Source organism: Pituophis catenifer, unplaced genomic scaffold (assembly GCF_029215685.1).
Source record: "Pituophis catenifer annectens isolate HBS135680 unplaced genomic scaffold, rPitCat1.0.hap2 SCAF_2, whole genome shotgun sequence".
Classification (NCBI taxonomy): Eukaryota; Metazoa; Chordata; class Lepidosauria; order Squamata; family Colubridae; genus Pituophis; species Pituophis catenifer.
Genome location: NW_027256882.1, coordinates 12,803,897 through 12,825,337, shown reverse-complemented (window position 1 = coordinate 12,825,337; position 21,441 = coordinate 12,803,897). Strand labels below are relative to the sequence as shown.

The following is a 21,441-nucleotide window of genomic DNA, read 5'->3' as shown; positions in this document are numbered from 1 at the left end:
ACCTGTTACTGAAGGGAGGAACAAGGCAAGTGAAGCTAGGATGATCCCCAAATTTTCTTGATAGGATAAGAAAGTTTCAGTCATACTTAGAGTGAAACTAGTGATGGTATGTTTTGCATTCATTTGGATGTATTTTGCATTGTTTGCATCCCAGACATTATTAAGCACCCTTCAGAGAACAAAACCAAAACATTCCACAGGACTCTCTCGCTAGCAATTCTCTATGGATAAATATTCATTGGGACTTGTTAGCAGTTCAGAGATTTGGTAGTGGAAATTTTGAGTAGTTCAGAGAACCAGCAAATACCACCTCTGGCTGGCCCCAGAGTGGGGTGGGAATGGAGAGTTTGCAATATCCTTCTCCCAGGAGAGGGGAGGGAATGGAGATTTTGCAATATCCTTCCCCTGCCACACCCACTAAGCTACACCTACGAAGCCACACCACGCCACAAAGCCATGCCCACAGAACCAGTAGTAAAAAGAATGGATTTTACCGCTGGTAAAGAACAGTTGCAGGAACTGGATATGTCTAGTTCAGGGGTCTGCAACCTGCGGCTTTGGAGCCATATGTGGCTCTTTCATCCCTCTGCTGTGGCTCCCTGTGACTCAAAATATGCATCACAATCACCTATGTGTGACACCTGCCGGCATGTGATTTATTGAGCTTTTTGGCCCATCTTTTATTTTGGAGTTCAAAATGTTTTTGTTGCATGCAGAAATAAAAATTTGTTTTCTCTGTAGCAATTCATTAATTTCATAAATGCAACACATTATAGTTTTTTTATACATAGCATAAAGGTATCTTCATTTTAGATGACAAAATGGTTTTGTGGCTCTCGGTGTTTTCTTTTCTGTGGGAAACAGGTCCAAATGGCTCTTTGAGTGTTTAAGGTTACCAACCCCGGTCTAGTTCAATGAAGAGAAGGACTAGGGGAGACATGAGAGCAGTGTTCCAGTATCTCAGGGGCTGCCACAAAGAAGAGGGAGTCAAGCTATTCTCCAAAGCACCTGAGGGTAGCAGAAGAGGCAATGGGTGGAAACTATTCAAGGAGAGAAGCCACTAAGAACTAAGGAGAAATTTCTTGACAGTTAGAACAATTAATCAGTGGAACAACTTGCCTCGAGGAGTTGTGAATGCTCCAACACTGGAAATTTTTAAGAAGATGTTGCATAACCATTTGTCTGAAGTGGTGTAGGGTTTCCTGCCTAAGCAGAGGGTTGGACTAGAAGACCCTAGAAGTCCCTAGAAGGGACTTCCAACTCTGTTATTCTATTCTATTCTATTCTATTCTATTCTATTCTATTCTATTCTATTCTATTCTATTCTATTCTATTCTATTCTATTCCATTCCATTGGGAGGAAGGGAGGGAGGGAGGGAGGGAGGGAGGGAGGGAGGGAGGGAGGAAGGAAGGAAGGAAGGAAGGAAGGAAGGAAGGAAGGAAGGAAGGAAGGAAGGAAGGAAGAATTCAGGGCTGGACATGTTTCTGTGACTGTTAAACAAGCAAGTTCATCCTTCAGTATTATTTCTCCACTTTTTCAGAGATACCAAGAAAACAATGATAGAGGTTGACATGTAAACAAGATGAAGACCAAGAAATGTCATCTCTCTTATAATTCCAAGGCTCCTTTGATTCCTTGTCTTTGAATAACTGGCTCCTCGTTTGACCTCCAAGATTATTTCTTTGCATTTATTATGGAAAAAAGAGATTATTTTCAAAACAGCCATGCCTGCTTTAAAAAACAAACGTTATAGACCTCGCAAAAGCCTGCCCCATTTTCTGGTGTCACTCACCTTCTGTGGTGGAGATGGTTCCTTCTGCACAAGGATGACAATCATAGCAGCAGATGGGCTTCCCTTCTTGAGCCACCTTCATGAATCCAGTACGACAGCTTTCCACACATGTAGAAGGAGGGAAGGGCTGAGGAGAGAAAAAGAAATAAAACTCTGGATAGTGAGATGGGTGGCATACATAAAATGCAATAATTGTTTGGTGATATATTGTATTACATGGACATTTTATTTTGGCTTGGTAAAACACATTATTTGAATGAGTAGCTCAGTCTACCACCTTTTCCATAAACTGAGTGAATAGTTTGCATGAAAATGGAAGATTATTGTTCATGACCATCTGAATAGCCAATAAAGAAATTCTCACTCTTGAGCTGATGTGAAAACTCAAAGGCGATGAAAACAACCCCCCACCTATCCCTAAACTTTTTCTCCCCTGTTATTGCCATCTTCAGTGGAATAAAATAAATAATACTCCCACCTTGCTCAGCATTTCCACCTGTGAGATCCTCTCCTGGTCAATGGATAATATAAAATCCTGGGATTTCCGTTTTTCTAGACTCCCAGATTTCACTCTCCTGACAGATTTGTTGGGGAAAACAATAGAGTTCACAATGTCCAGGTCAGCTGTAAGGTCTCCTTTCTCATCCAAATATACTCCTTGTATGGAATTATTGTAAAAGGTGGAGCTTTGAAGGAAGGGATGAAGCTGAAAAGAAAATGAGATAAATGAAAAATTTATCTTTGGAAAGACCTTGCTCTGTCTTGGGGAGGGAGATATCTGAACATTTCTGTCTCTCGGCTGAAAAAGCAGGTTTTAAAGTCAGATTCAATCTTGGGTAGAAAAATATCCATAAGCAGAGGAAAAATAACAGCTGTTAGCTTAATGTTTAAATATGTAGATCAGAATCATGATTGTAAAGGACAGAAGTTACGCATCTGGTCATGTTCCTGTTCCCACTGCTTTATCACAGCAAAACTAATATTGTTGTTAGTTGCAAAGTCGTACCCGACCCATCACGACCCCATGGGCATCGTTCCTGCAGGCCTTCCTGTTCTCTATCATCCTCTGGAGTCCATTTAAGCTCACATGGACTGCTTCAGTGACTCCATCCAGCCACCTCATTCTCTGTTTTGAGCCACCTCTTTCTTCTTTTGCCCTCAATCTTTCCCAGCATTAGGCTCTTCTCCAGTGAGTTCTTCCTTCTCATTAGGCAGCCAAAATATTTGAGCTTCATCTTCAGGATCTGGCCTTCTAAAGAGCAGTCAGGGTTGATCTCCTCTAAGGCTGACCGGTTTGATCGCCTTGTAGACCAAGGGACTTGCAGGAGTCATTCCAGCACCAGAGTTCAAAGGCCTCCATTCTATTACTCTATTCTAAAAATAGTTAAACTATAAAGATTCACCATTCAGTTTTTCCTTTAACTTTTTAGTTTTCAGATTTTTCTCTTGTCTTTTATCATTAACTGCATGAATAAAATAGGTACCTTCATTATTCTTATTTCCTGTGTTGTTCTTCAGAGTTGATATTGCTTCACCATATCTTTCTTCTGGCTGCTAGTCATACCTTTTAGGGATTGGGGGGAATTACTTGAATGACTCTAACAGTCTAATATTTGACCCAAAGTTGTCTTCTCGTTTATACCACCTCATCAGTTTGAGGAAAGACGAATGACTGAAGAATCAAGCTATTAATATACTTGCTTTAAAATTAAAATAAGAACATACTGCCAAAAATTAAAAAAAGGGATCATAGGAAACGGAAAAGAAACTAAAGAGAGTAGAATGATATAAGATTTGAGTTTCATGATAATTAAGTTTTTTTCAGAATAAATAACCAAGGCATCCACTTATCAAACTATTCCCATATTTGGAGGGAAAATGTCTAATGGGGAAAAAAAAATACCTGCCAAGCCTTCAGCCTTGTAGCTTCCACCTTCACACTCCTGTTCCTCACTGATCTCTTGCGTGTGGCTACGTGAGCTGAATTTAAGGCCCTTCCCACAGCCCAGATCGTGTTGTAGATGAGATAGCTGTCCAGGGTAAGGATCCGATCAATGTCCTCTTTCCTCAGAGACACCAGTTCTTCTGTCTGTCTACACCGTCTCCAGACTTTTACTGAAAAGGCATTCTTGGTGGATGAACATCTAAAGGTTTTCTCCATAAAGTCAGCTAGGATGTTTCTAAAGATTTCAAAAGCATCATAGTTTGCCCATTTCCTTTTCTTTATCACAAAAGAGAAAATGCTACCTATGTGTTTCAAGAAATCCCCCCTACCCTTAAAATCAAGACTCAAATCCCAGTGCGCTGTGGTGATCCAGACATTACCTACAACATGTTTCGAAAGATGTGTAAGTATCGCATCTATAATTATCATTCCTAACTGGAACGAATTGGTCTCTGAACCATAAACAAAGATGTTGACTGTTACCCATTTGTAATATGGATCTGAATTAAGAGTCATATCCGCAACATTCAGGGTAAATCTTTGATATATAACTGCACAAATGCCATTCCTTAACATCAAAGGAGCCATTGTCTTCATGAACCTCTGTCCCTGGTCAGTTTCTGGAGCCACGAGACCAACCAAGGTCCACTTGAAATAGAGGAGAAGCTGGACCATCCCTGGGTACTGGACTCCTTCAGCAGGGAGCATCGGGTAAAAGAAAGGAAACTGAGTTTTATCCCCCATAACCCTAGAAGCAAAGCTATAGTAGATCTGAAAGAAATGGAGGATGGTGTTTTATATGTTACAAGCAAAATTCAAGTTCTACCTTTTCCATAAAAAAGCTCTGCTTTTCATTTGCAGAGGACCTCTTATTCAAAGTTGCATAACTGTCAGATCCGTGTATTTGCCATTCTTTGTGGAAGAAGGGGGGGAGGGGATTTGGAGTTGTCACATTTAGTTCTTTTCCTATGTGTCCTAAGTATCCAATTTCTTGCTTGGTCCTCTTTGTATAAACTTTAACCAAATTTATAACCGTTGCCTGGCGCCAGGAATGCCTGGAGAATTCTCACATTTTGGGAAATGAAAGGGGAGGGGGGAAATGGTGGCTTGTAAAATGACCCTGAGAAGCTCTTTGTATCTGTTTCTCAGAGAGGTTGGTACAAGTCATCTTCACACCGGTGGATTGGTTGGAATCCATATCGGAAGGTGAGGACGGGGTTTCTAATTTCTTTTATCCTGAACTGAATGCCCTGAGGGACCCCAGAGCATGCTTTGAGTTTTGACTTGCTTTCATCCCTTACAATAAAAGGTTCCTTTTGAAATAACAAAGTTCTCAAGAGTTCGTACTTTCTTTGAAGGGGGGAGAATATGGTCCTTACGATAATTCAAAAACTGTCTCTGCAAGAGAGACACACCTGAGGGATTTTGTAGGTGCCCAACATGGTGGAAATCTGGATCGAGCTGCCAGTCTCAGAGTCTTCCAGAACAGCTAGTGTGTTTCTCTGCCTTCCACACCTGTAGTTGGGCACATTGGCCTCCCCATCTGAAAGCAGGTCCAGCAAAGGATCTGTAGTCATTTCCACCTTGTAGAAATTGTCATAGATATTATAACCCAGGGTGATGTTGGGTAAGAGGTGGCCCTTCTGGTTAATGTCCTCGACAGCAAAAAGGTAGGGTATTAATATCCAATGAAACTTCAGTGATTTTCTGCAGGTACAAATGGATCAATGAAAATAACATTTAGCTTTCCTTCCATGGTAACATCATTTAACATGCTCAATCAAAATTTTGCTTCCAAACTGTTTATAATAATCCAATATATTTATTTTTTTAAAAGAATAAAAACATTTATTATTTTTTATTATTATTATTATAAACATAGTAATATTGAAAAGTCGCAACTTCAGTTTCATGTGCTGGTCTTCTAGCATTTTGATCCATATTTGTTGAACTGCTTATTATATTTTAGTAAACATGGTTGATATACCCAAGTTGTTAAAGACCAGATGATTATAAACTTGATGTTCATATACTTTAAACTGTTAAAGACCAGATTATTTTTAGTGTTTTGGGTAGAGTTCAGGTTGAGCCCCTGTACTATGGAGCTTTGTTGGTTATTTTTTGTTGTTCTGGGGGTTTTCTATCATTCATGAATCAAAATGAGATATATTTTCCTTTTCCATAAATTCCTATGTTCTTAATTCAAAGACATTCATCCCAGAAGCAAAGTTTACTGGAGAAAAACAATGGTGGCGTGATCTCTGATGCATATCAGAAAATATAGCATTCTATTGTACTTGGACCAGGTCTCCCACAAATACCAGCTCAGCTCTGGAGTGGGGTGGAAGAGAGATTCCATTATTTCTTCTGTGTCTGCACTTTAGCTTTGCTCGTAGCAAAGAATGGATAGTGGATGGGGGGAAATATCATGATTCAGTTTTTATACTTTAAAGTTTGAAATGTGTTTCATGATCTGCAGTGTGCAACAGGGAGCCCAAGATGGGATCAGAAGGAAGCTAGCAAAGAGGCGAGATCAGGAGAGATCACTTTGTGTTTTTAAAGGGCAAGACCTGTAGACATTTATTGAAGTGACTGTAACGATTGCAGGACAATTCACTTACCTGTCGAATTTTGTTGAAGGACTCCTATCAAAGTTTAATAATGGAAACCTAGCATCCATTGCAGAGACTATGCCACTAATCATATAATCTCCTGGCTTGTAATGATGCTGTGGGTCCACCTCACTCTGCTGCAGAGTCAGGAGGCATTTGGCTTTGTGCATCACACCAGATCCCGATGGCCACAGAATCAGCACGAAGAGAAGCAGCAGCAACATGTATTGTTTTCCTGACTGAGCCTTCTCTGTGTCACCTGCTTTTTAAGAGAGAAAAAGAAGAGCTGGAAGAAACCAAAATCTCTTTCCTGGCAGAAGTTTCAGATCTGATCACAGTCAGCCAAGAGACATCAACAGAATCAGCCCTGATGGCTCAATGTTTATAAGGCAGTACTGCAGGCCACTTCTGCTGACTGCTGGCTTCCAGCAATCCGGCAATTCAAATCTCCCTAGGCTGAAGGTTGACTCAGCCTTCCGTCCTTCCCAGGTGGGTAAAATGAGGATCCAGATTGTTGGGGGCAATATGCTGACTCTGTAAAACCATTTAGAGTGGTCTCTAAAGCACTGTGACCCAGTAAATCAGTCCAACTGCTATTGCTATTGCTCTAATACTACCCTGAGATTTGCTTTCTGTCTCCAGAGACATTGACCTACTGAGAATTTCAGAGACAGACTTCATCCAACATTGCTTGTGAGTCTTATAATTGACATCAAAATGATTTCTGACACATTTGTGCTAATTTTTTGGGGAATTTTGCAGAAAGGTCTCTAGAGTCCTCACATAAAGACAACAAATAAATCACTATGATTGTGATAATTGAATGGAAAAGAACTTTCAGCTCTCTGAACCGTGGATGAGTGAAAGGGCTAAAGGGAGAACTCCCAGATGTGGCTCCAAACTTTGAAGATGGGCCATGAAGGAGACTAAAGAGGTTGGCTCAAATCTTTAGAATAAAATACTTTCAGAAAAACTGGGATAAAGAGATATTTTTCTCTGAAATGTTATAGGGTTTCCTGCCTTAAGCAGGGGGTTGGACTAGAAGACCTCCAAGGTCCCCTTTGTTATTCTATTTTAGTGTCTTATTATCAAGTAAATCAGAATTGAGTTGGAAGGGACTTTGGAGATCTTTTAGTCCAACCACCTGCTCAACCTCCTGGCTTTTCCTCTAGTTCCCCCCCAGTGGTGGGTTTCAAATGTTTTTACTACTGGTTCTGTGGGCGTGGCTTGGTGGGCGTGGCTTGGTGGGCGTGGCAGGGGAAGGTTAATGCAAAATACCCATTTTCTCCCCATCAGCTGGGACTCAGGAGGCAGACAATAGACGGGGGTGGGGGCAGTCAGTGGTATTTGCCGGTTCTCTGAACTACTCAAACTTTCCGCTACCGGTTCTCCAGAACTGGTCAGAACCTCTTGATTTTGCTACTTTACTCGCCACTTATCCTTCCCATTAAATTTAACAAATTCTTGAAGAGAACTTTTGCTCAGTATGAGCTGCATCAACCTTTTGACTTCAGGTTCTTCAAGTGCCACTCAATTAAGACTTCTTTTTTGCTTATACTTTCTTGTGGAGCTGAACTAACCAGCTTGTTTTCTGTATTTCATTTGTAAATATTACCCACAATTTATGTGTCAGCTCGGAAACCGCTGACACAATGATTCCAAAGTCAGGGTGCCTGCAGTCATTCCAGGAGCCCTACAGACTCACATCCATAAACTTAGTTTGCACTCTGAAAACCAATTCATTGTTGAAGAAGAAACACGGTTCGTTTGATTTTTTTAAATTTCTGAATAGCAACATGCTAAATACCGTGTGTTGAAATCATCACTTCATCTTTTGGGGAACCTTCTCCAGAAAAATTCATTTGACTTTATTACTTTGACATTAAATATTCTTTCCAATTGAGATTTGGGCTTTGGAAAATTAGGTGACATTTAGGGATGATGATTTATCCCGGAAGACTAGCACCAGAGGCCAAGATGGAGAAGATCTGGAAAGACCATTTTTAGCCCATTCCCAGGAAGGAGACTCAGGGCAGGTCCCTTCTAGACTGTCTAGAAAGGGGTACCCTTTCCATGGGCTCAAGTTGACTTTTCTGCCTTCCCATGGAAATCCTGCCTATGAAAATCCCACGGTAAAAATTGAACTGCTTTGCTTCATACAAATATTGCTATTCAACTTGCCAATGAGCTGGGGAGAGAAAGGGTGAAATGAAAAGCCAAGAATGTGTGCACAGACCGTGAGACCCTGGAAACCATCAAGGTCATGACTGCAGGTGCTTGTGGAGGAGGTGGACTGTTTCCATAACGAACAGGTTTCTTATACTTAGATAATGTGTTCCCCTAGGGGTGGAGAGAAAGGGAAGCTATTGTTTTAATGAGACAAACATTTGAATGGAAAAACCAGAACTGGTTTTGATCCTTCAATACCCAAATGGTGTATCCAATAAAGTTTTACTTTGGGGCATTCAAACTCCTGAGAGTGTTTACTTGTTTTGGGTGCGATGATCAGACAGTTGACACCAGGGGTGAAATGCTCCCGGTTAGGAGCGGCTCAGGCAAGTAGGTAGCGATGATGGCCGGTGGTTCAGAGAACCGGTAGCAATGGCAGCTGGAGGCTCTGCCCACCCGCCCCATTCCCCGGACTTGGGGGAATGCACCATTCCCGGACTCCTACTGCTCACCTTTCTCCCGCGGCTGGCTGTCAGGGAGGCAAGTGCCTGAAAGGTACCAGAGTCGCTCACTCTCCTTCTGGAATGAGCCGCTCTGGTTCATGCGCACATGGTTTATTTAATTTAGCGGCAGGTTGGGTGTGCGCTTGCACAGCCGGCGTGTGGACCAGAGTGGCTCCTTCAAGAAGGAGATTGAGGGGGCTTCCGGTTGGCACTGCCGGCGTCGCGGATGGTCTTTTTGGACCGCCAGCCCCACTATTCCATTGGAGCCGTTCTGACAGCGTTAATCAGCTGTCAGATGGCTTGAAAACCTCTCCTTTGAGAGAAGAAGGAGAGGAGAGCCGGTGGGCGAGTAATTCCAGGGGCTTGGAGGGTGAGAGCTCCCCACTCAGCCCACTGAAGCTCCGGATCCGTGGTGACTCTGTTTAAACGGAGCCAGACACCGGCGACCAACTCTGTTGTCAAAAAGAAGATTAATTGATTTCAAAAGCAGACAGAATGGAAGCAGGAGAACAAGCTTTTGCAAGTATGATGCTTAAGTCCTGGGATACATTGTTTGTACTTGATTTTGCTGAGCTGGAGGTGGAAATGGTGTCTTCGTTGTGGGTGTAAAAGTGAAAGTTAGAAATGAAAGTGCTTGTTAACAGATTTGTGCTCAGAGACTGAATTTAAGCTGCTGGGATTTGGGAGCTGGGTGTAGAAAAGACTATCTTGCTTGATAAATTACAAATAAATCTGAGAAAGCTGTTCAAGAGATTTTATGGCTGTGAAAAGAAAAATTCTTTTAAAATAATACGGCTTCCAAGCAAGGAGTTGGTGGAGGCTCTCTAATGGCGTCAGAAATGACACAGAGAATTGATTCACAGAGCCAGGAGGATTTTTTCAGAGACCTTACAGAATTTATAAAGGAAGCCATGAATAACCAAATTGTAATTATTAATAACCTAACAGCAATCATAGAACAAAAATTTATAGAACCGGTGGAGGATATAAAAGCAATTGAGGATGTTTTTGAAGGAAAGCACAATGACAATGTAGGAGACATTTTGACCAAAACAGAGAAGCTGGAACTGGCTGGCCCTCAAGAATCTTCAAACTTTCCTCCTGCCCTTTTAGAATTAACTGACAGAACTTTTCAAAAATATAATTTGGAGCAGAAAGAAGAAGAAACTGACCAGCCCTACGAGGTTTCGGAGGATAAAGAAGATTTGGCAGAGGTTCTTACACAATTAATTGAAATGCAACAACTGGACTTTTCTTTGCAAACTGATCGAGTTAATTCTTCGTTCTATGAACTGACTGATTATTTAAGCAAGAAGAGTCGATATGGGGGCTCTAAATCAGAGGAAATGGTTCCAAGAAAGGAAAAGTTTTAAAGATACATCACTTAAAATTCAAAACCTCCTCAAAATAAAAGTAGGCGGGAAGAAGAAAGACTGGAAAAAATAGAGAAAGAAAGGAAGAATGGAAGATTAACTTTCTCTGGTCTATCTATTGATGTACTAATGATTAATTATAATGATTAAGTAAATGAATGAAGAGTTCAATTAATGATTAATTAAGGTTTAATTATTGTTGTATTAAGATTTTTAAAAAATATTTGAATTTTGAGAACAAAAGTAGGAGGAAGAGTAAAATGATTAAGTAAATGAACTAAGAATATCTTACAGATGTATTACGAGATTTTTAGGCTTTGAATGATCTATTAGTGTTTGTTAACGCTTTAAAAACTCTTAGGGCTAAAGGATTACATGTTATTTTGAGTTTAAAGGGAGGTTGATGAATAATCTGTAGAAGGGGAGTTAAGGGGTCTAGGGAGTTTTAAGTCTTGCATTAACTTAGCATATTTTAGCGTATGTTTGATAAAATTTATACCCTGTTTTTCTTCTGGGAAGTCGGGGGAGGGGGGTGGGAAGGGGGGGTTGAAGGTTGGGTTTACAAATGTTTAAATAGATAAGTGAAAATGTTATTTGTTTGAATTTAAAAAAAAGTAATAAAAACTTTTTGTTCAAAAAAAAAGAAGAAGAAGAAGGAGATTGAGCGACTCCGCTACCTTTTGGGCACTTGCCTTCCCTGACAGCCAGGCGTGGGAGAAAGGTGAGCAGTAGGAGTCTGGGGAATGGGGCGGGTGGGCGGAGCCGTAGGAGAAAGAAATTTAAAATTTTTTCCTACCGAGTTCTGTGGGCATGGCTTGGTGGAAGGGGGTCTTGTGACTGAGTGGGCGCGGCTGTGAGTGACATCGAGCTGGCCACACCTACTCAGTCACAGGACACCCTCCCCCACAAAGCCACACCCACAGAACCGGTAGGGAAAAATTTTAGATTTCACCGCTGGTTGACACCCACCTTTAAAGGAACTCAATACATACAGTATGTCTGCCTATAAAACTGTATATAAGCAACCAATGACTTTTAGGCTTTGAACTAACGTCTTTCTTTGAAGTTGTTCATCCTGACTTTGGATGTAAATCAAAACTCAGAATACAAAGCAAAGAGTCAAGGCTCACTTCAGTGTTTAATAGACAGAATGTACTGACGGGAGTCTCCTCCAACAGAGTAGTAAGATGGTCACTGCTGCAGATAAAAGGATGAGCTTGTACATATACATTTCAGAAAGGAGGGGAAAAGAATTTATACATAAATATTCAAAGGAAATAATATAATAGATATCAGTTTTCTCCCTGCCCTTTCCTTATTGATGAGAACAATGGTTTTAGAAGAAATATCTGCATATTGAGATTCAGGGGTTGCTCTGGGAATGTTCTGGTAAAACTTTTCATGGGCCCTGTGACCTGAAAGGCCACATAAGTCATGTCTCAATTACTTATTAAACAGGTGTATGTGTGTAAACACTTTTTAAAATGAATTTTAAAACACATTAATTTCTTTGAGTTATTTATTGGCATTTGGGAAAATATCATATGAAGAGTTCATTTCTATATTACTTTGACATCAAATGTTCTTTTGTATTCAGCTCTGGTCTTAAAAAAATAATGTAGCACTTGGGAATAAAGATGCAACATAGCAAGCCAGTACTGGAAGCCAAGATGGAGAAGACCTGCACGGCCACCATATACTTCCCCTTGGTGCTCAGGTAAGTGGGAACGAAGGAGATCCAGACACTGCAGAAAACCAGCATGCTGAAGGTGATCAGCTTGGCTTCATTGAAGGCCCCAGGGAGATTCCTGGCCAGAAAAGCCACCGTGAAGCAGATGATAGCCAGGAAACCCATGTAGCCAAGGGCAAGGTAGAACATGGCAACAGAGCCTTGATTACATTGGAGGATGATCTCTGCAGACTGAGAGTGCATGTCTGACTCAGAGAATGGGGGAGAAGTGCCCAACCAGATGCTGCAGAGGACAACTTGGACACCAGAACAAGAAAGGATGATAGAATTGGCCAAGGTCTTCCCTAGCCATCTCTGTATATTATTTCCTGGTTTTGTGGCAACGAATGCTAAAACCACAGTGACTGTTTTGGCCAGGATGGTAGAAATGGCAACTGAGAAGATGTTGCTGAAGGCTATTTGTTGGAGAAGGCAAGTCCCTCTCCTCGGCTGGCCAATGAATAGGAACGATGTCAAGAAGGAAAGCAGGAGGGAGACGAGGAGAATGTAGGAAAGGTCACGATTGTTGGCTTTGACTATGGGAGTATCTCGGAACTTAATGAAGATTCCCAAGACAAAACCTGTTACTGAAGAGAGGAACAAGGCAAGTGAAGCTAGGATGATCCCCAAATTTTCTTGATAGGATAAGAAAGTTTCAGTCTTAGGTATACAATCATTTCGGTGGATGTTTGGATGCTGATCTGCTGGACATTTGGTGCATTTTTCAGCATCTGAAAAGAGAAAGATTAACATCTACCATAATGCAGGTTCTTCCGTCAGAAGCATACTTAGAGTGAAACTACTGATGGTATGTTTTGCATTCATTTGGATGTATTTTGCATTGTTTACATCCCAGACATTATTAACCACCCTTCAGAAAAGAAAATCAAAGCATTCCGCAGGCCTCCCTCCATAGAATAGAATAGAATAGAATAGAATAGAATAGAATAGAATAGAATAGAATAGAATAGAATAGAATAGAATAGAATAGAATTCTTTATTGACAAAGTGTGATTGGACACGTAAGGAATTTGTCTTTGTTGCATATGCTCTCAGTGCATATAAAAAGACAAAATACATTCATCAAAAATCATAAGGTACAACACTTAATGATAGTCATAGGGTACAAATAAGCAATTAGGAAACAATATCAATATAAATCTTAAGGATACAAGCAACAGTCATGCAGTCATAAGTGGGAGGAGATGGGTGATAGGAACGATGAGAAAACTAGTAGTAATATTAATGCAGTCTTAGTGAATAGTTTCATAGTGTTGAGGGAATCATTTGTTTAGCAGAGTGATGGCTGTCGGGAAAAAACTGTTCTTGTGCCTAGTTGTTCTAGTGTGTATTGCTCTATAGCATCGTTTTGAGGGAAGGAGTTGAAACAATTTATGTCCTGGATGCGAGGGGTCTGTAAATATTTTCACAGCCCTCTTTTTGACTCATGCAGGTTGGTACTAATTGTTTTTTCTGCAATTCTCTATGGATAAATATTCATTGGGACTTCCAAAATTGGACAATTTTAAGCCCAGGAATGAGGAAAATGTATGACTCAAAATCTTAATAACCCCTTCCAGATCTGATTCATCTGCACATCTGTATGAATAAACTGGAAGTTAGGAAAACTTTTTTATCAGCTCCCACTTTGCAAATGTCAATTTTTCCCCACTGCTTTGACCAAGGAAAGTGGACAGCAGTAACTCTGGCTGGTGTATTCCACTGTTTCAGGATCCAACCTGAGTCCATCCTTCCTCATGAGCTCCACTAACAATCAAAAGCTTGTAAGACTAAACTGTGGTCCAGGGACTGACTCAGATTGCATCCTGCAACATTATTTGCCTTCGTTCCTCTGTCCCAACCGGAGATGCCTCCCAGTTCCAGCCTTCCAGGTGCAGGGCAAAATGGCCTTGACTCCTTGAGAAAGGAATGTTATTATGACTACATATCAGCCCGGCTCCACACATTTCCCCCTCCCAGTTTCCCACAGTAGTAAATGTGGCAGGCCTGAAGATCCAACAAAAAAGATGGCTTCCAGGCCTGACAGGGCTATTCAGGGCTGGACATGTTCCTGTGACTGTTAAACAAGCAACTTCATCCTCAGTATTATTAGATTCAGGAAGAGAGGTGGGAGGATAGAGGAGAAGAAAGGATTTCTCCATTTTTTCAGAGATACCAAGAAAACAATAATAGAGATTGACATGTAAAGAAGATGAAGACCAAGAACTGTCATCCCTCTTCTAATTCCAAGGCTTGTTTGATACCCTGACTTTGAACATCTGGCTCCTCGTTTAACTTCCATGATAATTTCTTTTCTTTTATTATGCAAAAAAGAGATCATTTTTAAAACATCCATGTCTACGTAAAAAAAAAAAAACTTTATAGACCTCACGAAGCCTTGCCCCATTTTCTGGTCTCTCTCACCTTCTATGGTGGAGATGGTTCCTTCTGCACAAGGACGACAATCATTGCAGCAGATGGGCTTCCCTTCTTGAGCCACCTTCATGAATCCAGTGCGACAGCTTTCCACACATGTAGAAGGAGGGAAGGGCTGAGGAGAGAAAAGGAAATAAAACTCTGGATAGTGAGATGGGTGGCATACATAAAATACAATAATTGTTTGGTGATATATTGTATTGCATGGACATTTTGTTTTGGCTTGGTAAAACACATCATTTGAATGAGTAGCTCAGTCTACCACCTTTTCCATAAACTGAGTGAATAGTTTGCATGAAAATGGAAGATTATTGTTCATGACCATCTGAATAGCCAATAAAGAAATTCTCACTCTTGAGGGTCTGGTCAGCTGATGTGAAAACTCAAAGGCTATGAAAACAACCCCCCACCTATCCCTAAACTTTTTCTCCCCTGTTATTGCCATCTTCAGTGGAATAAAATAAATAATACTCCCACCTTGCTCAGCATTTCCACCTGTGAGATCCTCTCCTGGTCAATGGATAATATAAAATCCTGGGATTTCCGTTTTTCTAGACTCCCAGATTTCACTCTCCTGACAGATTTGTTGGGGAAAGCAATAGAGTTCACAATGTCCAGGTCAGCTGTAAGGTCTCCTTTCTCATCCAAATATACTCCTTCTATGGAATTATTGTAAAAGGTGGAGCCTTGAAGGAAGGGATGAAGCTGAAAAGAAAATGAGATAAATGAAAAATTTATGTCATTAATGGTCCTTTGGAAAGACCTCCTTGCTCTGTGTTGGGGAGAGGGATATCTGAACATTTCTGTCTCTTGGCTGAAAAAGCAGGTTTTAAAGTCAGATTCAATCTTGGGTAGAAAAATATCCATAAGCAGAGGAAGAATAACAGCTGTTAGCTTAATGTCATTGTCTTTTAATTACGGGGCCAAATTTATATATATCTTTTTAATAGTATTTTAATGTTTGTAATCTATGTTTTTATTTGGCTGTACACTGCCCTGAGTCCTCAGGGAGAAGGGCGGTATATAAATTTGATATAAAATAAAAATAAAATAAAAAAATGTTTAAATACGTAGAGCAGAATCATGACTGTATATTGGTATATTTGAATTTCATCTTCAGGTTCTGGCCTTCTAAAGAGCAGTCAAGGTTGATCTCCTCTAGGACTGACCGCCTTGCAGTCCAAGGGACTTGCAGGAGTCTTCTCCATCATTAGAGTTCAAAGGCCTCCATTCTATTACTCTATTCTAAAAATAGTTAAGCTGTAAAGATTCACCATTCAGGTTTTCCTTTAACTTTCTAGTTTTTAGATTTTTCTCTTGTCTTTTATCATTAATGGCATAAATAAAATAGGTATCTTCATTATTCTTATTTTCCTGTGTTGTTCTTCAGAGTTGATATTGGTTCACTATATCTTTCTTCTGGCTGCTAGTCATATCTTTTAGGGATTGGGGGGAATTACTTGATTGACTCTAAAAGTCTAATATTTGACCCAAAGTTGTCTTCTCATTTATACCACCATATCAGTTTGAGGAAAAATGAATGGCTGAAGAATCAAGCTATTAATGTACTTGCTTTAAAATTAAAATAAGAACATACTGCCAAAAATTAAAAAAGGGATCATAGGAAATGGAAAAGAAACTAAAGAGAGTAGAATGATATAAGATTTGAGTTTCATGATAATTAAGTTTTTTTCAGAATAAATAACCAAGGCAACCACTTATCAAACTATTCCCATATTTGGAGGGAAAATGTCTAATGGGGAAAAAAAAGTACCTGCCAAGCCTTCAGCCTTGTAGCTTCCACCTTCACACTCCTGTTCCTCGCTGATCTCTTGCGTGTGGCTACGTGAGCTGAATTTAAGGCCCTTCCCACAGCCCAGATCGTGTTGTAGATGAGATAGCTGTCCAGGGTAAGGATCCGATCAATGTCCTCTTTCCTCAGAGACACCAGTTCTTCTGTCTGTCTACACCGTCTCCAGACTTTTAATGAAAAGGCATCCTTGGTGGATGAACATCTAAAGGTTTTCTCCAAAAAGTCAGCTAGGATGTTACTAAAGATTTTAAAAGCATCATAGTTTGCCCATTTCCTTTTCTTTATCACAAAAGAGAAAATGCCACCTATGTGTTTCAAGAAATATGCCCTACCCTTCAAAACAAGACTCAAATCCCAGTGAGCTGTGGTGATCCAGACTTTACTTACAACATGTTTTGAAAGATGTGTAAGAATCGAACCTATAATTCTCATTCCTGTCAAAAATGAACTGGTCTCTGAACCATAAACAAAGACATTGACTTTTACCCATTTGTAATATTGATCTGAATTAACATTCATATCCGCAATATTCAGGGTAAATCTTTGATATATAACTGCACAAATGCCATTCCTCAACATCAAAGGAGCCATTGTCTTCATGAACCTCTGTCCCTGGTCAGTTTCTGGAGCCACGAGGCCAACCAAGGTCCACTTGAAATAGAGGAGAAGCTGGACCATCCCTGGGTACTGGACTCCTTCAGCAGGGAGCATCGGGTAGAAGAAAGGAAACTGAGTTTTATCCCCCATAATCCTAGAAGCAAAGCTATAGTAGATCTGAAAGAAATGGAGGATGGTGTTTTATATGTTACAAGCAAAATTCAAGTTCTACCTTTTCCATAAAAAAGCTCTGCTTTTCATTTGCAGAGGACCTCTTATTCAAAGTTGCATAACTGTCAGATCCGTGTATTTGCCATTCTTTGTGGAAGAAGGGGGGGAAGGGATTTGGAGTTATCACATTTAATTCTTTTCCTATGTGTCCTAAGTATCCAATTTCTTGTTTGGTCCTCTTTGTATAAACTTTAACCAAATTTATAACCGTTGCCTGGTGCCAGGAATGCCTGGAGAATTCTCACATTTTGGGAAATGAAAGGGGAGGGGGGAATGGGTGGATTGTAAGATGACCCTGAGAAGCTCTTCGTATCTGTTTCTCAGAGAGGCTGGTACAGTCATCTTCACACCAGCGGATTGGTTGGAATCTATATTGTAAAGTGGGGAGGGGGTCCCTAATTTCCTTTATCCTGAACTGAATGCCCTGAGGGACCCCAGAGCATGCTTTGAGTTTTGACTTGCTTTCATCCCTTACAATAAAAGGTTCCTTTTGAAATAACAAAGTTCTCAAGAGTTCGTACTTTCTTTGAAGTGGGGAGAAGCTGGTCCTTACGATAATTCAAAAACTGTCTCTGCAAGAGAGACACACCTGAGGGATTTTGTAGGTGCCCAACATGGTGGAAATCTGGATGGAGCTGCCAGTCTCAGAGTCTTCCAGAAGAGCTACTGTGTTTATTTGCCTTCCACATCTGTAGTTGGGCACATTGGCCTCCCCATCTGAAAGGAGGTCCAGCAAAGGATCTGTAGTCATTTCCACCTTGTAGAAATTTTCATAGATATTATAACCCAGGGTGATGTTGGGTAAGAGGGGGCCCTTCTGGTTGATGTGCTCGACAGCAAAAAGGTAGGGCATAAATTTCCAACGAAGCTTCAGTGTTTTTCTGCAGGTAAAAATGGTTCAATGAAAATAACATTTAGCTTTCATTCCATGGTAATACATCACTTAACATGCTCAATCACAATTTTGCTTCCAAACTGTTTATAATAATCCAATATATTTATTTTTTAAAAAAGAATAAAAACATTTTTTATTATAATTTTTATTTTTTTATTATAAACTTAGTAATATTGAAAAGTCACAATATCAGTTTCATGTGCTGGTCTTCTAGCATTTTGATCCATATTTGTTGAACTGCTTCCTATATTTTAGTAAACATGGTTGATATACCCAAGTTGTTAAAGACCAGATTATTATAAACTTGATGTTCATATACTTTAAGCTGTTAAAGACCAGATTATTTTTAGTGTCTTGGGTAGAGTTCAGGTTGAGTCCCTGTACTATGGAGCTTTTTTTGTTATTTTTTGTGGTTCTGGGGGTTTTCTATCATTCTTTTCCTATTTTCCATTACTTTGTTTAATTGTAAATCATCCACGGACACCTGGATTATGAACTGTATAAACAAATAAATAACTACAGCAATCAATGAACCAACCAACTTATTTCTTCCTTTTTTAAAAAAAATAAAATAAAATCTTTTTGGTCCCTGGCATGAATTCATGAATCAAAATGAGATATATTTTCCCTTTCCATAAATTCCTATGTTCTTAATTCAAAGACATTTATCCCAGAAGCAAAGTTTACTGGAGAAAAACAATGGTGGGGTGATCTCTGATGCATATCAGAAAATATAGCATTCTATTGTACTTGGACCAGGTCTCCTACAAATACCAACTCAACTTTGGAGTGGGGTGGAAGAGAGATTCCATTATTTCTTCTGTGTCTGCACTTTAGCTTTGCTCGTAGCAAAGAATGGATAGTGGATGGGGGGAAATATCATGATTCAGTTTTTATACTTTAAAGTTTGAAATGTGTTTCATGATCTGCAGTGTGCAAGAGGGAACCCAAGATGGGATCAGAAGGAAGCTAGCAAAGAGGCGAGATCAGGAGAGATCACTTTGTGTTTTTAAAGGGCAAGACCTGTAGACATTTATTGAAGTGACTGTAACGATTGCAGGACAATTCACTTACCTGTCGAATTTTGTTGAAGGACTCCTATCAAAGTTTAATAATGGAAACCTAGCATCCATTGCAGAGACTATGCCACTAATCATATAATCTCCTGGCTTGTAATGATGCTGTGGGTCCACCTCACTCTGCTGCAGAGTCAGGAGGCATTTGGCTTTGTGCATCACACCAGATCCCGATGGCCACAGAATCAGCACGAAGAGAAGCAGCAGCAACATGTATTGTTTTCCTGACTGAGCCTTCTCTGTGTCACCTGCTTTTTAAGAGAGAAAAAGAAGAGCTGGAAGAAACCAAAATCTCTTTCCTGGCAGAAGTTTCAGATCTGATCACAGTCAGCCAAGAGACATCAACAGAATCAGCCCTGATGGCTCAATGTTTATAAGGCAGTACTGCAGGCCACTTCTGCTGACTGCTGGCTTCCAGCAATCCGGCAATTCAAATCTCCCTAGGCTGAAGGTTGACTTAGCCTTCCGTCCTTCCCAGGTGGGTAAAATGAGGATCCAGATTGTTGGGGGCAATATGCTGACTCTGTAAAACCACTTAGAGTGGTCTGTAAAGCACTGTGACCCAGTAAATCAGTCCAACTGCTATTGCTATTGCTCTAATACTACCCTGAGATTTGCTTTCTGTCTCCAGAGACATTGACCTACTGAGAATTTCAGAGACAGACTTCATCCAACATTGCTTTTGAGTCTGATAATTGACATCAAAATGATTTCTGACACATTTGTGCTAATTTTTGGGGGAATTTTGCAGAAAGGTCTCTAGAGTCCTAACATAAAGACAACAAATAAATCACTATGATTTTGATAATTGAATGGAAAAGAACTTTCAGCTCTCTGAACCCTGGATGAGGGAAAGGGCTAAAGGGAGAACTCCCAGATGTGGCTCCAAACTTTGAAGATGGGCCATGAGGGAGACTAAAGAGGTTGGCTCAAATCTTTAGAATAAAATACTTTCAGAAAAACTGGGATAAAGAGATATTTTTCTCTGAAATGTTATAGGGTTTCCTGCCTAAGCATGGGGTTGGACTAGAAGACCTCCAAGGTCCCTGTTATTCTGTTATTCTATTTTAGTGTCTTATTATCAAATAAATTAGAGTTGAGTTGGAAGGGACTTTGGAGATCTTTTAGTCCAACCACCTGCTCAACCTCCTGGCTTTTCCTCTAGTTCCCCCCCAGTGGTGGGTTTCAAATTTTTTTACTACTGGTTCTGTGGGCATGGCTTGGTGGGTGTGGCTTGGTGGGCGTGGCAGGGGAAGGTTAATGCAAAATACCCATTTTCTCCCGATCAGTTCGGACTCAGGAGGCAGACAATAGTTGGGGGTGGGAGCAGTCAGAGGTGGTATTTGCCCGTTCTCTGAACTACTCGAAATTTTTGCTACCGGTTCTCCAGAACTGGTCAGAACCTGCTGAAACCCACCTTTGTTCCCCCCCCCACCTCTACCTTTTGGATGACAAAGTTGTCAGTTAGGCATCTTTTTGCTCTCCCACATGATGAACAGGTTTCCTCCCAGTTGATATCAGGGTAGTTAAACTCTCCCATTACTACTGTGGTATGTTTCCTACATACCACAGTATGTGGTATGATTAGCAAATCAAACCATTTGTGGATTGATTAGCAAAAGGTTCATCCATTTCTTCTGCTTAGTTGGATGGCCTGTAATATTTGCCTATAGCAATGTCATTCTTTTTTCCTCTTATATTGATCCATATGGATTCTACCGTGTTTCCCCAAAAATAAGACCCTGTCTTATATTTTTTTTGAACCCTGAAATAAGGGCTTGGCCTTATTTGGGGGATGGGGGTCTCATTATTTTGGGGCACAATTTGGGGATGCAAGGTGGAGAGGGGAAGGGGAGAAGCGAGAGGCAGGAAGCCCTGCCATGCCCGGCGAGAGAAGGGACGGCAAGAATCGCAGCTGCTATTGCAGCCATTTGGGGCTGCAAAAGCAGCAAGAGAAACGGTGGAGGAGAACCAGGAAGATTGGGTAGATGAGATGCCAGGCAGTGAGGGTTGCGACCATGGAAGTACCCGCTTTGCAGGGGTGGCTGAGCCTGCATCACGTGGCTGGCCAGGGTGGCCACAGCTTCCCGACTGCGAGACTCCAGTTGCTGGACACCGAGCCCTCCTTGGCGGGTGGAGCGGTAGCTTCCTCTTCCCTGAGGACCCGCTCCACTTAGAGGCCCAGAGCGGTGCTTTCCCTAGCCCGCCTACCCCTTTGGCCGCCCCTCTCCAAGCGCTCTGATCGCGCAGCCTCCCCGCCCCTTGAGAT

General features: G+C 40.8%; 1 protein-coding gene across 1 annotated transcript; it reads right to left on the bottom strand.

The window, feature by feature from the left end:
* Nucleotides 1-11,959: 11,959 nt before the first annotated feature.
* On the bottom strand, nucleotides 11,960-17,952 carry LOC139310325 (vomeronasal type-2 receptor 26-like). The gene is made up of 5 exons (XM_070934483.1): nucleotides 17,791-17,952; nucleotides 16,335-17,147; nucleotides 15,056-15,265; nucleotides 14,549-14,675; nucleotides 11,960-12,855 (listed from the first exon to the last, which is right to left on the bottom strand). Exons 1-5 carry the CDS (start codon nucleotides 17,950-17,952, stop codon nucleotides 11,960-11,962), a joined length of 2,208 nt encoding a protein of 735 aa, XP_070790584.1.
* Nucleotides 17,953-21,441: the final 3,489 nt, after the last annotated feature.